General features: G+C 34.3%; 1 protein-coding gene across 1 annotated transcript; it reads right to left on the bottom strand.

The window, feature by feature from the left end:
* LOC123534267 (uncharacterized) lies at positions 1–18,449 on the bottom strand. Its single transcript, XM_053520094.1, has 5 exons — positions 18,100–18,449; positions 9,272–9,482; positions 8,450–8,607; positions 6,976–7,029; positions 1–5,396 (listed from the first exon to the last, which is right to left on the bottom strand). The coding sequence occupies exons 1-5, from the start codon at positions 18,158–18,160 to the stop codon at positions 4,957–4,959; spliced, it is 924 nt and encodes a 307-aa protein (XP_053376069.1). The 5' UTR covers positions 18,161–18,449; the 3' UTR covers positions 1–4,956.
* Positions 18,450–18,918: the final 469 nt, after the last annotated feature.

Genomic DNA, 18,918 nt, shown 5'->3' with positions numbered 1-18,918 from the left:
TTAGACATAATCTTTCATTTATATGATAATAACACGAAATAATGTTTAAATGATAATTAACACGAAGTGTACCTGCAACATACAAAACAAATGACTGGCCGGCTTACAGGAGGCTTATTCTTGTGTGTACTTTCTTGCAAAATGGTATGGGGTGACCCTCCACGAATTGACTAGGAAAAACCGTGCGCAATTAAAACGCAGTCTAGCACGTGTTCTTCGTGAATATAGCAAAAACAGGGGTGCAAAGAGATAAAGATGTTAAGTTTAACTTACACCAGGAAATTTACATATATGATGATTATACATTCGCCTTCATTATTCCATCCAAAGTTATGACGTTTATTTTGTTTAAACCGCGAAAAGATGGCCCCCAAAGTTAACATAATGCCACTGTTTTTGACTGAGGCAGAACGTTCTTCTTTAGATCACGTCACAGCTGTTCCGATTGGTGAGCTAAATGACTGATCATATTAAATACAGAAAAAATTGTAAAATTTATAAAACAAATACTGTATTAATAAATGGAAAAGAAATATTATGTAAATATAAGAAATAATTTATTTTCCAATTTCATTCAAAATGAAAGACAGAATATGATCGACATTCAAGCTATTAAAGAAGGACGACTAACACTGCTGTGTTATTATACAACAAAATCACTATACGTCATAGTGTCAAACGTCAAAGCTGTCCTGTTGAAAAGAAAACAACACAAAACAGTTGATTACTTGGTGGATGTCGTCAAGAATCTAGACCATGATCCTTGATTTCGTGATTTTCTCTTGAATAGACTTCAGATCTGAACTCCCAAACAATGTTCTTATTTAATGACAATTCATTGCTTGTGATAAATATTTTTGAATTAACTTGCCAAACGACAGTAACTTAGCGATATACACACGATGAACACGTGGAAATTGTTAAAAAATCAGTACATTTAGAAAAGAAATATTCGTGACAATTCTTTCAAAGCCTTTGTATAAAGATCTATAACTACTTTTTGCCGGGAAATATTTATACGTGTGTTGGCTTGAACGGCAGTTACGAACGGATGGAAGTCACGTTTAATTTACTATTACCCGCTTTTATTTCAATTCTAGAGATCCTCCCGAAGGTATATTTACGAAATAATAAATTGCCAAGTGTGGATTATCGTAGAATAACCAGTGTTTTGAGTTCTTATGCGTAAGAATATATCACGAAGGCCGTAGGACTGAATGGTATATTGTTTCGCATAAGAACGAAAAACTCGGGTTATTCTAGACAAATCACAGTTGGGAATTTGTTATTTCGATTCTAACACGATATACTGAAATGGTTTCTACTTTTTACGACGTAGGCCTACTACGCATTTGGTTTTGATGTTGAAATTCCTTCCCACGAAAATACGCTAGTATTTACAAACGTAACTTGACTTCCATTCATAAATAGAACTGCACGCGGATTGGGGCTGGGGGTGGGGGCGGCATACGTAGCAGCCAAAACACGCACGCGCATGGGCTATCGCAAATTCTAACACGATCAGCAAATGGCCTATATACACATACAGAGAAAGTCAATCAACGGTTATTTAAGCAATGACATGATTTTTTTTTCAGTATTCATGCGAAATGAACGGCAGAATAGGATCGGCATATCCATGAATCGCGCTAGCGATTCATTTTTAAGGACTTCGGACACTATCATATGCTTCTAGCCTACATTTTGAAGGCAAAATTCCCATTAAGTATTTAAACAATACCCAAATCGTTTCGAGTCAATGATAAACCAATGTGTTAGTTAACTTATTACAGCAGAAACTGGTTTGTATCTGTTCCTATCAAGATGTTTTTCTAATTTTAACTAGGCCAGGGTATATTTTCTTGAAAAAATAAAATGTTTATTTTCCGTAAAGATATAATGTCATCACATTACGGAAGTTTTAAATATATGAATTCCAGTCGAATAAAGTGACAAAATCATTTTATTTAAGGAAAAAATAAGATTTTAAGATTAAAATCCTATAAATAAATAAAAAATACAACGATATTTTTGCAAACAACCTGTACTTGATTTATCTATACACTGTTCGTAATGTAAAGGTATTGAAGCATTACATTTGTGAATAGGTATACATGTATAAGTGACCGGTCAGTTTTATTACAGTGGTTCAGGTAGTTATTTAAGTACATGTACACGCCTGTATAGTTCTGTTATAAGTGATGGCAGATAGTTGTGTGCTGCATAACATTAATACTAAGAAAAGGCAGTCATCTTATCGAGGCCGTAGGGTTGGTTCTTGTTTGGTATATATAAGTACCAGTGGCACAGATAACATTTGAGCCGCGCCATGAGAAAACCAACAGATGGCATATATAAATACGGCTAGACGCGAAAACGAACTAAAATGCCCACCTGGATACATTTTTATTACATGTTTAAGCCAAATGAGCCGTGCCATGAGAAAACCAGCCTGCGAAGACTAGTCGGGATCCATGCTGTTCGCTAACGGTTGGTCTAATTCCGATAGGCTTTGAAAGCGAACAGCATGGATCCTGACCAGACTGCGCAGATGCGCAGGCTAGTCTGGAACCATGCTGGTCGCAAAGCCACTATGTTGGTTTTCTCATGGCACGGCTCATTTGGCTTAAACTTGTAATAAAAATGTATCCAGGTCGCTGCATAAAAAATCCACCTGAAACTCGGCTGGACCTTTTAGTTCATTTTCGCGTCTAGCCGTATTTATATATGCCATCTGCATGGAAAGCGACTTGACACATCACTTTCGTGGCATCACACTGAATGTGAAACCGTCACTGATATGACCTGCCATGAAACTACTGTTCTTGACCTATGCATCACAGGCATATCAATGCCAAGCGGTATTTCTGTTGGATAGATTATAGTCAGGATCAGATTAACTGCTGTGCACATATTGCCTCTTTTTTGTGGTGTTTAGGCCTAGTCCGCCGCAAAGAACATTCTTCAATTCAGTTTTCACAGAAGGAAGATAAAATAAAAATATATATCAACGCACAGAATATGAAAAAATAAAGAAATGAAAAATATATAAGAAATACAAAAGAGTAATAAAAACAAAATGGAAAACAAATTACATCCTCAGTGGCGTGCGCGTCGCGAGGTGGAGGGAAGGGGGACATGCAGAAGATTACCTGGTGTGTTGCAAGTATGTTAAAACACATATTTGTCAATCTACTGCAACAAACAACCAGGATAAGCCAATTAAAATTTAACCCAACGAATAATAATGAATTCACAGTATTTGCTTCTTTCACTACTTTACATGTATAACATGCCTATGTGTACCCGTTCAAACATTTGTATAGTATTTGAGTTACAAACAGATGTAAAAATATGTGACAATCAATTTATTAAAAATGAATATAAAAAGTATTGGTTATAACTACAGGGTGTTCCCAAATGTAAAGTATTTTTTGTTTAAAAGTACTGTTCCACCCATTGCATCAACACAATAGTCACAGAAAATGTGTATAATTAATATCTACATATGCTGGCCAAATATGGTTTTGATGCGCGGGTGGGAACAATGTTGTATAAAGCAAAACACTTTTTATATCTATATAACAGGGTACGTAATTCTATTTAGAACAAAAATCACTGTTCTATGAAACAAATATTGAAAATTTGACTTTAAGAAATAATCTCAAATATGTATTTTGATGGCATATGTAATTAAATACTTATTTCTTAGTAGTTTATTTTTCACTCTTGGAGTAGGCAAATTCATATAGGCTAGAAAGTGTCCGAAGTCCTTTGCCAATCCTATTCTGTCGTTCATTTCGCATGAACACCGAAAAAATAGTTTCATTTCTTATATTTACATTATATTTCCTCTCCATTTGTAAACAATATAATATTATAAATTGCACATATTTTGTGGCATTTAACAATAAAATCAGCTTCCCGGCCATTCTGTTCAACACACGGAATATCTGCGACGTCATCTAAGGAACGTTCTCCCTGACTATACGCGGACGTCAAAACAGCGGTCGGTTATCACTATGCAGCAATGACGTAAATTTCGCACCTTTTCTTTTGCTGTTCATACGAAATGAACGTCATAATTTTCAATGGAAAAGAATAGGGAGAATGTAAATATTTTGCGATAAACCACGCTTGGGAACTTATTATTTCTTAAATAACCGTAGACTAATTTTCTTCTTTGCGTTTGTAGGTTATTTCCTGGTCTTGTTAGAATACAAATTTTGAAACAAATGTGAGTATACTGTCTCGTGTTAAAACTTATGTATAGGTACAGTGATCAAGGGTGGGGGTGGTACATGGACACGAGTTATCACACGGTGATCAAGGGTGGGGGTGGTAAATGGACATGAGTTTTGGCAGAATATGTGCTTTGCATTGCATTCTAAATATAGATAAGCTTCCTTCCCGTAACATAATTGAGCCGTGCCATGAGAAAACCAACATAGTGGGTGTGCGACCAGCATGGATCCAGACCAGCCTGCGCATCCGCGCAGTCTGGTCAGGCTCCATGCTGTTCGCTTTTAAAGCCTTCTGCAATTAGAGAAACCATTAGCGAACAGCATGGATCCTGACCAGACTGCGCGGATGCGCAGGCTGGTCTGGATCCATGCTGGTCGCAAACCCATTATGTTGATTTTCTCATGGCACGGCTCATATATTTTCGCGTAAAGCTACGCATTTAAATGCAATTGCTTAAAAGTTTCAGACATATATAAAGAAGCTATGCCAATGACTACATATTGTACACAAAATGATACAAATGTCTTTTGCGTGATACAGACTAGCATCAAAGTAATTCACATATGTATAAAATGTCATGGCTTCAGGTTGAATCATAACGTAATGTTTTCTAGAGAAAAAAAACAAACTAAAAATTCACAGGAAATTCCAAACGTGATGCCACCATATACCCTTCTTCCTCTTAATGACATAATCGAAGTAAGTGGCTAGTTAATTTCGGCACACATGGACCAAGGCATTTGAAACATATAAATTGTTATGCTGACATCTGCAACTTGGCTCAACAAATTTAACTGCCGTCGTGTCAGTAGCAACTGGCTTCGCGGCTTTCTTCTCTTTTGAATATCTTTTACCCGTTTTACACAATTCTTGGGGACTTTTTAATGCAGGAGTTCCGGAGTTTAACCTTACAAATGGTTCCCGTCTTGTAGGAGATGGCCCTCTATAATTCGTCTGCGAAGCACCGGAAATGTAGTACAGTTTTGGTACCCGTGTTTTATGCGTATAAATCTGTTTGCGCATTGCAATGACAAAGTAGGCAAGCAGGATAAAAAACAAAACAAGCGCGGCAACGGAAGAGCCAATCAAAACGTAGAAAATTGCTCCTTTGCTGTCTTTGCTGTCTTCATTTTTCTCTTCTGCCTCCAGTGCTGAAATAGTTATAAAAGACTTTGATAATATCGCATTTTAGAGGAGAGGGTTGGTCTGTTGGTTGTGACACGGCCGCTCAACCCGGACGTTGTGGGTTCGAACCTCAATGCGGTCACGACCACGTCTCATATGACGCACGTACTGCCTTTTCCAGTTAACGGACCCGACAGTGATTCAAGTAAATGTGTTCATCACAATCGAGCTGAAAAAAAATCAGTATGAACTAAAATGTCGCATTTTGGAAGTCATCTTTTAACTAAGGGGTCATCTGAACTTCACATTCAAGATGTGCTCACAAAATTGCTGTATATCCATATTAAGATCTAACTTATACGGCACAGTACAGTTGTATTAGAATAAAAGTGCATATACTGCATGTATAATATTGATTTCATAAAGTTCTATTTCTCCTATTGTTTTCATTTTTATGTAAACGGGAAAATGATTTTTCTGCGCCAATACCACGTACATTGCAGTGTTCTCTTGACCGTAAGTAGTGACTTGTATTGAACTCTCGTCGGATACGGAAAAATATTCAATGATGGAGGACTACTTTCTTTAGCTGTGACGTCAAATGTGACGTCAGATATAACGTAAGAATGGCGTCCCGATATTTAATGCGTCAAAATTTCACCGTTTTAAACCAATATTTAGTCTTTTATATCTCACTCGGTTTGGCTAATGTACTTCTAGGAGTAGCTATAGGTAATTTAAGGGTAATTAAAATAGTATTTTGACCTGCAATTATTCATTCGGCTCAAGTGGATATATTTGCTAGACTGGATAACACTCGGGGGAACATGGACTGGCAAAAACCACATGAGCCGAAAACAACATTTCAGATCAAAGTACTGTTATCATAATCCTACTTTATCACATCTTTGTCTTCATTCGGAAAGTAGGAATAGATCTGTTACATACATGTAGGCTCCCTATGTGTCTTCTCACCCTCAATTCATTGAACTCGTTGAATAAAATTCATAAAATGCTCGATATATCCCCGCATTTTCATTATTTTATTCAATTAATTAAAGGAATTCAATATGAAAAGACACTCATAGGGACATCCATAAGCTGGAGCAAAGTAATTTTGGCCTTGCATGATAAATAGCTTTTATACAAGATAAGTTTGTGATCCGCAACTCTTAATTTCCTTCCTAAATGACATGTTACATTGTAACGACCGGAAGTCATCCTTTGATCTTTGACCGTAAACGCTAGTATCAATCCTTTCATGATCAGTACTTGAGTGTGAACAACCAGGGCAACTTTTGAATTTGTTAATCTTCCACAAAGCTAAAAACAATTTTCACTTCCATTTGAAAAATACTAGACTTTTTTGTTGATGACCACTTTAATATTGCCATTCGGTATGATCATGGATGACATGTACTGGTTCTAACAATTGTCTTAGAAATATTTTGAGCAGTTTCATATTTTCAACACTGTACCAAAGTCTCTCTCTTTAAAAAAAATATTACAGGGGAGAAAATTATTGCGAAAACTATCTACAAGTAAGCAAAACATTTATGGAAGAAAAATGCTGAGCGTATGGTAGAAACTTGCTACATCTCGTACCTAAAGTGATTGTATACTTGTTCAACATCTCGTGAACCTTTGACTCCAGAGCTTCTGAAAAAGAAAAAAATACAAGTTGTAATTATAGAACAAATTTTCGGTTTAATTCATTAGAAAGCTCAATTGTCTTAAAAAGCGGGGTTCAATATGACTTGATCATGTACCTTTAAAAGACGTTATACCAAACTACATTCAGTTTTATATATTAAAGAGCAAATACATACATATGCTGCTATAAAATAAATGCCTAAAAGAGAGCCATTTAATTCAGTTTATTTCTTTTTATCATTTTGTAGTGTGGTCTACATAAAGCATTATCTATTACAGACTGAAGATCCGGAGATCAGATACTGGTAACTGTTTCAGTAGGAGAAACTTCCCGGGAAATCAATTTATGGTTTTTCCCTACTTCCCGAACGGGAAACTTGTTACTAAATATAGTAACTTGTTTCCCGTTCGGGAAGCAAAATCATCAATTTTTACCTGTTTCCATCAAAATGCCCGGTGCATAAGAGTATACATGGTGTCATGAAATGAAATATTCCAAGTTATACTTTATCTAAATAAATTCTACTGTTCATATTCTTTTAAATGTCCTAACAAAACTCTTATCTAAATTATTCATTTATTTATTTCAAAGTTTCGAGAACAGGAAACATAACCTCCCGATAGGGAAACACAGTTAAGTATATTTACATTGAATTGCAATTAGTCAGAATTATTACCCCTTTTTCAGTCCGAAACTCCTGTTGTGTTTTTTTTGTTTTTTTTTGTTTTTTTTTTTTTTGTTTTTTTTTCAGATTTTTGTACAGGCATATATGAAGCTTTTCATGATGCATACTATTAATATTTTAAACAAGAACTGCATGTGTATGAGTAGAGTATAAACTGCCTATTTGTCACAAAAATAGTGTTGAAGCATTTGGAAATCTTAATTTGTTTTAGCAGTCATCAAGCTGGGCGATGTTAAAAGGTGTTTTATTAGTATTATTTGTGTAACTAATAAGTAACATAAGAAAGACAAGTAGTTCAATATAAATCCATATAATGAGATTCCTGGCTGACAAGTTAAGGTTCCAATTCGGGAAATTTTGAAATTAAATAACTTCAAAGCTGAAAATAATTTTTATTAGGATATTTAAAAAAGTGAACGGTAGAAATATTCTTATGCACCGGGCCTTTTGAATAACACATGTCAAAGAAGGGTGATTTAATTTCCAGAACGGGAAGCAAGTTACTGTAAGTTTCCCGTTCAGGATGTAGTGAAAACCCCAATGGTTGACTTCCCAAACGGGAACTTTCTCCTACTTTGTTTTTGCGGTATCTCATGTTCCTCATGACCGTCTGATAATTCCATCCACATTTTAAACCAGTAAAGTGCTTTTTTCTCTGCACGAATTCATTTGCAGCATTTAGAAACGGCGAAAATTACTGGTTTATTCTGATAATGCAAGATATTTGTTTTTGACCATACCTTTTTGTTCACCGTAAATGGCTGTTATGTTGAAACCTTTTAGTTCCCAAATGTTGTCCGAGATAAAACGTACTGTTATTCGGGATGTTTTTGATATGTACGGCATAGGGGTTATTTCGCCACAGTATCTCGTTGGGGCATGAACAGTATCGCTCATACTGCAAGGAAACAATGGTACAGTTTAGGAAAATGACATGACATGCATAGTAAAGATGTTAAAAATATCTCAATATCTCAATCTGAAATGATTGTAGCACAGTCCCTTTGATATATAATTTCCACCACTCCGTTCTGAGTAATCAGCTCATTTATATGCTATATGTAAACCACTAAGCAGCTTATTTCCATCATGACAAACTTAAAGGCATAGTACAACATATCATTACAAGTCCTAATTTGGCCACTGACTTAAAGATTCACAAAAACTTTGAGTACGGTTTAACCAGTAGTGACACAATTTAAGGATCCGAATGCGTGCAGGTCGTTTTGATGAACTCACAAGTCTGAGAAAAAATCCTCGTTGATTAATCGGTACAAAAATACATAAATATTGATTGATTGTGACGAAAATTATACCCATCAATTCTTGGCAAAATATGATTGAAAGGTTACACTGGACCATAAATTTGGTAATTGTTAACACAGTGACCAAAAATCAAATGTCATTATTCTGTTTCATTAGGAATCAGAGTCGTTTACTAGATTTAGCTTATTTTGGGAGCATCGTTGAAACGTCAGTCTTTGTCAACAATGATCACGTCGTTGACCATTTATTCGTGATTCGTGGACTTTGTGATTAATCAGCACGCCACTAAAACTTACTTATAATCGTGTTCCTGAATTTCTAGGTAATCATGCTGGCAATTTGAAGACTTTTCGATCGACAGGTAGTGAAACACGAGCGCCCAGTGTCCTGTATTGGCTACCAGAGTCCATGTTTGGTCGGTATTCTTCAGGTACTTCTTTTTCAAAATGTTCATACGCGGCCTTATCACATCACCATCTTTGACTTCAGTTTTTCCGTATGCCGCATCTGGAAATATAAACTTGCTTACACATGGAGCTAAAAAAGAATAGAATGTCTTAGATTTGCTTCCGTAATACTGATTTTAGCATGATGATAATACCGGAAGCGTAGTAGCTCAACAACTAGCGAGCGCCGGAGTAGAAAGTCACAGATTTGAATCTCTTGATGCTGGAATATGATCACCGTTTTAAACATTCCTTAAGGCGTCGGTTCTTCAAACTTATGAAACAGAGTTTGAAAACAAGTCCCTTGATCAATGCATCCATGTTCTCTATACTCAGTTTTTGAAACTTGGACCCTGGGTTCATGATTTTTAGACTTTAACCTTAGAGACAATTGAAGAAAAGAAACAGAAGACAACTGCGAATTATTTCCTTGTTCTTATAAGGTCATGCTAGAGCGGAAATCACCAGGCACTTTTAAGAGTTCATGATTTCCATAATTGTCTTTTGTTTTTATATTTTTCTTCCTCATATATTTGGCATCTGGGGTTAAATCTTGAATCATAAATGTACAGTTTTTGTACAGTCTAAACGCATTTCTAAATGTTTGAGGTCGGGTGCAGAGAATTTCACTTCGTAATATGGGATACCAGCATTTTACTGTCAAACGTGCCGATAGGTTAAAGTGTCAATCATGTGACAGCAACCTCTTTTTGTTTTTCTTTGTTTGCATGACATTGTCCTATCTTTAAGGTCGCGACTTTAGACAAATTAAAATTTGGACTGAGATAAGTTTCCATTGATTTACTCTAAAGTACTCACAGCACTTTTTCAAAATCAAATGTAATTCATATTCAAATGAAAAATACTTTCTAAAGCTTTTAGACAGTATTTATTTGTTGTTCTCATTTTTGTTGCTTTTTTCTTTGTTTTTGTTGCGTTTAACGTCACACTGACACACAGTTAATATTGTTTATTAGGGGCAAGACCCCTAAGTGCACCTCCGAGCATTATTTTATCACAGGCTGGCACCTGGTTAGAATCACCGACCTTCCGTAGGCTACCTGGATAGCTTCCTTACATGAGGGAGGCTCGAACCCAAATTGGTGAGGAGCGATTAGAAGTCAGCGACCTTAACCACTCGGCCAAGGAGGCGCCTTTTTATTATTTAAATAGATATCAAATATATAGAGATCTGTATTTCAAAAAGCTTTAAAGTGTGTGTTTATTGTCAAGTTCCTTAGAACTGTAGGTGGAGTTGGTAGGTATATTTTATATTCTGTTTTCTTATTGTTGTTGATGCAATATAATTAAAACTGTTGATTTTACTTTATAGACAGAAAACATAAATGAATATTACTGGTAGGTGAAAGACAATGCAATACATTTGTATTACTTTAATAACTGGAAAACAACTGCTAGGGTCAAGTAGGGTTGGGTAACCCAAAACTTATTTTTAAGCCTTAACAGTGTGTGTTTTTTTAATCTTAGTCAGAAGGAGAATGTATAAATGATGAATGAATCAGTACTATTTTTATTTTAACTTGAAAAGTAACGGAAACATCTCATTAACACACTTATCACTGTGATTTGGTAAACAAAAAACGGGGGCGACATAAGTAGTCACATCACAAGAAAGTAGTTCCTTGAAAACACTGGTAATAAAAAATACACATAATGTTTATACAAATACTGAGATGTTTACGGAAGTTACGAAATGATACGTGAATATGATTGGTTTATTGTTTAAGTCCTGATTCGAACAACCGCATATAGAAGCATGATATTTAGGGATTTTTGATAAAAAAAAATTGCCTATTTTTAACTGTTAGGCTAAAGTATATGTTAAGCAATTTGCATATTTCTCGAAACCTTCCTAACAGACAGGAAAAAACATTTGAAGTATCGACAAAAAAGATATGTGTTTGTATCTACGACCTATTTCTTGACAAAAAGAATATTTTTTAGCAATGCGACATGAAATTCAAACTATTAATCAAAAGAACACATAAAAATTCACAAAGTAAAATGACTTAATTTTTATCAAAACTTTTCAGCCTTTCAAAATGGCTTTTCTCTGATTTGCTTATGAAAGGTTTACCTAAATTTAAACAAAACAACGTAACGTTTAATTCTTTCCTTCATAAATTAACATAAATGTCTGATTTTCAACATTTAAGACGGTTTTTTTAGACAGCCAAAGACCTACTACTTTACCTAGCATGCTTAACATACATCGAATCTGAGATAGGCTGATCCTTAATTTCAGGGGTCTCTTACTCTCAGATAGTAGAAACGCTTGAAAATGTTTACAAAACTGTAGATTGTTTTTATTAATGGCCAAATATATATTTTATATGAAAATAATAATTGAAATGTTATGAGAGTTGTGAAAGAGTTCAACATAAAAAGTCAGATTTTGTAATATTTTAGAAATATTTTCCGAAATAGATACTTCCATTGTAAATTTCACATTAATTCGCAACGATATATATTATCACATGATATAACTTAAGGAGGTAGGTTACCTTCATATTTGCATGTGCGCATGGCTGGGAGCTAACGTGACGATTTACGACAACATTTACGACAAACCAAATGTGTTTGTATATCCATTCTTCAGAAAAAAAATCATGAACCTGTCTCCGATCTGATGCTTAATGGTTTAATAATGCAGAAATAATTAATAAATTGCCTCTGAAACGTTGCTTTAAACTGACTTCACTGACGTCATGACGTTACGTGTCAGTTACCGCGCAAAATTAATAGCTTTTATTTTGAAAGTACGTAATTCTGTGCATTTTCTTTATTTAAACTATTTTTAAACAGCCACTATGTACTGAAATATTTTTTATGTGTCTTTCGCTCTGAATAATAATCAATATTTTGCTTCTTTTATATAATTATATTGAAATGTTATGCGAAATGTAAGAAAATGGATGATGGTAACCAATGTTATTGGGAATATAGCTGGGTGAAATGTTACTTAATACGGCCATTTTCAAATAAGTATTGGGCAGTTTGATTTGTAATACCTATTTTTCATTTCCGTTGATAATTTGTTATCTATATATTAAAACTTAGCTCTAAAATTGTTCAAATTTCACTAGAAAATTGTGTTTTCTTGAATTATATTGATGTTACCATGGGAACGAAGCCCGTGACCTATAAATCTAAATGTAAAATTCAAAAGCGTTGACTCTGGTCTATTTAAGGAACACAGCTTCGGTATTTTATTTTCATTTCAACAATATCCATAATTATAATAGCAGCATGCAGAACGATTTTTCCATAAAAAATGTCAGACGATGGGTACTGCTGTAAGTATTTTAAGCTGTGAAATTTGCTTAGATAAATGCAAATAACACGAAAATATTACTTACGTTAGAATTAAATATTTTAAAGCTACATAAACAAGAAATATTATCTTAATTATTTTTTTATAAGAAATTATGATAAAAGGCAAGATATAAGCTATTTTAAACATCTCTGTTGCCATGGTTACTTTAAACTTTAAGAAAAATAGGGTACCATGTAAAGTGCTTGGTATTTTGCTAATAATATTACCCAAATATTCAATCTTAATTGTTCATTAACAGAATGGCACTGAAGCCGTTGAAAAACCCCGTTTTCATACATAGTTGTTTAAAAATGAGAGAAAAGGTGTTACCATGGAAACACGAGTCCCGCGACATATATATTTTATGCTTATATTAGAAAGCTAACGTGCATACTAGTAAAATTATTAATTATGCAGACTTCTACGGATAACAATGAAACCAAAATACACTGAAAACTGTTAAATATACGTATTTTCCTTCTTCTTTCTATATAAAGTACTTTTAGGTGGTCATGTTCTTCAAACCTGTATAACAATTGTATTTGAAGGACCAGAGATAAACGAAATTGAGATTGTAGCAGTTAAATTACACGAAATACAAAAATTTGCTGCGGTTAAACTAATTTGAATTTACCCTGGTAACAAGGTAACCTACCTCCTTAAGTACCATCAAGTAAGAAAACCGCTACAGTGAATAAACTTAATTCTGGTTGCACTTTTTGAAGATGTGCTACTCTTAAAAAGTTCAAGAGAGACAGATCGCTATCTCAAATAGCGTGGACTAAACGGCAACTTGCTCTCCTTTCACATATGGGAAAATTAGACCCATCGTGAAAATCACCACAAAAGCCGATAATACGTTTGGCCAGGTAAATCGGCTGTCAAGACTGTTCGCTAGTTTTCGGCCTACTCCGTATTTCAGGCCGATGTCTAACCCTTCCTCGCCAATGTACCGTTACATTAATACTTTTGATCATATGGATTTAGGGATATTGTTAAGTCTAATTTACAGTGATTGCAAAGATAGATTAGAAAATAGAAACCTAAATGGCTGTTGGTGGTTTAATCAGAATACCATTTATAACGGTATTTTCAACAAACACATTATTATAAAACCAAACAATGTCTTTCCAAAAGTAATTTCTACTTTCTTACAATCAGATGGAAACTCGCTTTTATAATACTTTCTTTGATGTTCATGATTATGAAATAAAAATTTTAAGTAGTTTTTTTATGTAATCAAATAACTGCATATTTATCATTATGTCGTGAGCGGTGTCCAACTAGCTTAGAATTTTATGTCAGCTCGAAGATCGAAATTCAACTTCATAAGTTATCGAATTTTGATCCTAAGCTACACCTGAAGATTGAAAAACGTCAAATTGCAAAATAGCTTTTAATTTCGTGCCAGCTCAATGATCGAAATTTATAATATTCCAAAAGCCAGATTTCGATCTCGTATTGAATGAACAGCCTGTTCCAAGATTGATATTGAAATGAAAAAGTCAAATATCGAGCAAGCAATTAGTGTCGAGCCATCTCGAAAATCGTACTTCAAATTCTGAAAAGCTGAATTTCAGTATAATACTGAAACTGCGATATGCTCACAAATCGTGCAAGATCGGATATATCGAAATTCAAGTTTTTATGCCCCCGGCATCTACTGATGCGGGAGGCATATAGTGATTGTCCTGTCCGTCCGTTCGTTCGTCCGTCCGTCCATCCGTACGAGGTTAACCAAATGGGACCGTTTCGTTTAGCTTCAATACCCCTTACTAGAATGACTTGATACTAATGCAGATGTAACCTGTGACCATTCCTCATCTTCAGACATCACCTGACCTCAGTTTGACCTTGACCTTGAACTTGACCTCGTTTTGGACTTAGGTTGCTTTGTATCGACAAGGATGCCACCTGGGGTATCAAGCGTTTATTGAACACAGCTCCTTGTTAAAGATCTAAATAGATTATTCTCAGTAACATATTTCAAGCATGCTCGAATTTTCAAAGCAATCGAATTTAAAACTGGTATTGAATGTGAAACTATCTTTTAAACAGCCAGCTTCCGGGAAAACCCAGTACTGGTGTCATATGAGAAGTCATGGTCGTGACCCCTTTCACGGATGCTCGAACCCACGACCACTGGGTTGAGCGGTCGACACATTATTCACTGGACGACCGCTCCCCTCAAAATATTTGAATTTCGGTCATCCCGCTGGATCTAATTTCAATTCTGCCTCGAAATTCGACGAATTCTTTTTATTTTAATTTCGATTTCCTAGTCTGTGCGAAATTCAATGTAAGCGAAATTCAACATCATCCTTTCAAAATTTGAATTTTGATTTTCTTCTTCTAACTTGCCCAAAATATGCCGCCTAAAATTTCAACGTTTCTTTTTTTAAATTTTGAACTTCGATCCTCAAGCTGTTTAAAATTGACTATTGGCTGTAAACAGATCATATTATGGAGCGTCCATTAATTCATAAATCTGTACATGTATGCTGTTAAGCGGGTGAGAAGATATCAGTCTTTACCGTTTAGGAGCTTAAATTCCGTAAGAATTGACGGAAACATACGAGAATGTTCGAGTCTTTCCGATAAGGAAAAAAAACCTATACTCATCTGCAAAATGCTTAAAAAACACCATTTTCTTCTTCACCTAGAAAACTGAAATTAGTGTGAAACAATAGCTAAATGAATATAGATTACTAAGTCGTTTGCAAAGGCCTTTAAGCACACACAAGAATCTATTTATTCTTTGTTAAACAGAAGAAATTTAAGCAAATTATCCATATTTTACTATATTTCTAATTATAGTTAGACAGACATAAAGTATACGCAAAAAAGACCATTTTCTTTTAAATTCATTTTTAAAATAAAATATTCATAAGAAAGACAATGCATTGAATATTATCACATCGTTTGCAAAGCTAAAAAACCTATAATACTTTTTCCATGAATTTAAATAAAGTAAAGGGCTCCTTTGCGCTATATAAAATATTTTCACTCGTGTGAAAAATCGATGGGTCTAATTTTCCCATATGTCTGGGTTTTTTTTATTTGTCACGTGCTTATGACTCATGTGCTGTGGTTTGTGTTAAGGTGCTTTGAATATTTGAAGGATTAATTTCTTGAAAAGATTTTCAATTTTTGACAAGTTCAAGGCGAAAAGGCATTACGCCGCACTGCAACCGCGCTACCAGCAATTTGGAAGGGGGATGGGAATTGTTTCCTCACTAAATGTCGTTATAAATCAAGATTCAGTATAATTAATCAATTAATCAATCAATCAAACAATCAATCAATCAATCAATTAATTATACATACATAAGTGCGCAAAGTCAATGTGACATGAAAATTTTCCAAATTACAGATCTGCATGATCTAGCGGTCAGGAACACTAAATTATTATTATTAATGTATTTCAGTCACGTTTTAAAGTCGTTAAGGATACGAAGAAAAAATAATCAAATACAAGTAAAGTAAATGTTTGTTTATTATAGTGTCACCCCTATACTGAAAGGGCCTGCCAAGTTGGCTAATGAGACACCTACATACATTGGACAGCATTACTTCCCGATTCCAGTTTTTTAATGCCAGGCACCAGGCAGGTAGGCAATCGGTAACCATTATTTAACTAGCTGGCGGCTCACCAACCGGTCTCTCTTCAGTAACAAGTCCCGTCTCTGACAGGGCTCCAACCTTCGACACAGCAGCCTTATTAGGCCACCACAGCTCGCAATGCATGTTGCAGTAAACACTCCAAATTCTTCTTAATAAGCTAAATTTGTTCATCATGGATATACGCTGTATGTTCTATCTAACAGGGCACATTTTTAGATGATATATTATATTAGATTATAATTCAGCGGTCCATATTTTGTGACTTTTTTCAACACTGAATTTTCTGGGTTAAAATAAACAATTGAAGAAAAACTTTATGACAATTTATTTCTGATGTCATCTTATAAAACAGTTATTGAATGGCTTGTCGATCAATAGTCACATTAAGTGTATATACTATTGGCCAAAAGGGTTCTCTCAAATTTCAGTTGATATGTTCAAACGTTGTCCATATTTCTAAAGATATTGTTCATAAATAATTGTATAAAAGAGTTGTCTAAATCAAAGATTAATATGAAGAAATGTGTTGTATAAAACCACATAAAATGAAGTACCATTTTATTTTTTTTACCAAATTTGATTTGGATTTCAGAAAATCAATTTCATTTTGCACGAGATTCATCTCCATGTACATTAAAAATGTAACTATTCCAACGCAGCACTACGCAGTTTTAAGGTATCCGATCCAATAAGCAAGTTTTATATAACAATGCTTTAAAATATATCAAATATTGATGTCTGGTAAGCTCATATAATTTTGGTATCATTTGAAAGTGTATTGTCTACCGAAAAAGCAAATATGAATTACATGACAAAAATATGTTATAGAATTATTTTTTTTTATTTATAGTCTTCAATGATACTTTAACAGAAATCCAGTTATTACAGTGTAAGATTTATCATTTCATAGTAAAAAAACATGAGTGTAATGATTCTTGCATATTATTTATGGTAATTTTATTTACTCGAATTCTTGTTCAGCAGACAGAACTCTTTTAAATACTGAAAAAAAAAGAAACATGAGGTCACCAGGCATCGAAATTTACCTACTTATGGATCGGATACCTTTATATCTTTTTAGATTATTTGCATGGCATTATTAGTAATCTATTTTCGTTTTAGAAAAATATATTGATAATAACACAATAAAAGTCTAACAAAATATCCCACCCCTGATGTCACAAACAACTGCACCTTAGAGAGAATAATTTAACATTTATAATGAAACAGGTTTCGACTTTTTTTTCTAAAATATGATCAAATTTCTGACCACAGCTAAAAAAGAAAATGTCTTCTCTACGGCGGAAGAACAAATTCCTTTTCAATAAAATTCGATCTCTTTTAGAACTGAAGAAATTCTAAATAACTATTTCTGTGACATTTTAAAGATGGGATAAGATTGAGAACTGAGTACTTGTATATCATATGAATACATGATTTATTTATGTTATATTTTGTATTGTTTTACCGTCGTCCTTATTTTCAGAATATATTTCACTAATGTAGCAGTCTGTTCGGATAAAATCTATTTCGTGTATACAGTAGTGCTAAATGATAAAAACATAGCCTGATATTTAATAAAAGAAGCTACACTAGTGGCCACAGTTTCTTAGTGATGCTAAAATTTAAACTATTTGTAAAACAATACTTATAAAACAAAAACAAAATGATTAAAACAAATTAAACTCTCAAATAAATTAAACCCTGATATTCTTACCTGCCCTCTGAAGACAAAATGTCATACACCACAGAAAAAACAAATAAAATCCACACTTCATAACTGTATTACTTTTTGTCTGTAATCACTTTTACTTCAATGTGTCCATTGTTTTTTATGAAATACACAAGTCCAGTTTGTTTATCATGAAATACGCAAAATATCCGTCTCTGACCTAGCTGGAAGTCCAAGTTAATATAAGTGTATATGTGAAGAGGATAAACTTAATGCACGACACACTTCTTGCTGGTATAAAACTTCCTCTTTGTGTAAGTAAATGAGCTAATCAGAGAATATTAGCAAGCACGTTATTAAAATGTTCCTTGTTTGTACATTTTATGGTGTATTTCTAAATACCATGGCATTTAGTAACCAGATCATTGTACGCTGTGCTCTGAATATATTTAAATACAGCGTAATTACGCAGTAGTAGAGACGAAAACAAGCAAAATGAAATATTTGTTTTCTTGTATGTAACTTTATTACAATGTTATATTATTACATAAATCCGTATATAAAAGGACTTCAGTTAAAACTTGAAAGAAATGTCTATGAAAATTGACTTCTAAAGTGTTATGGACCTTAAAAAATATTTCTAACTATTGACCAGCAAGCCATTCAGTAAATGAGCCACACCATGAGAAAACCAACATAGTGCATTTGCGACCAGCATGGATCCAGACCATCTTGCGCATCCGCGCAGTCTGGTCAGGATCCATGCTGTTCGCTAACGGTTCATCTAATTGCAATAGGTTTTGAAAGCGAACAGCATGGATCCTGACCAGACTGCGCGGATGCGCAGGATGATCTGGATCCATG

The sequence above is a fragment of the Mercenaria mercenaria genome, chromosome 12 (genome assembly GCF_021730395.1).
Source record: "Mercenaria mercenaria strain notata chromosome 12, MADL_Memer_1, whole genome shotgun sequence".
Lineage (NCBI taxonomy): Eukaryota > Metazoa > Mollusca > Bivalvia > Venerida > Veneridae > Mercenaria > Mercenaria mercenaria.
This window is presented reverse-complemented; position numbering and strand designations above follow the sequence as displayed.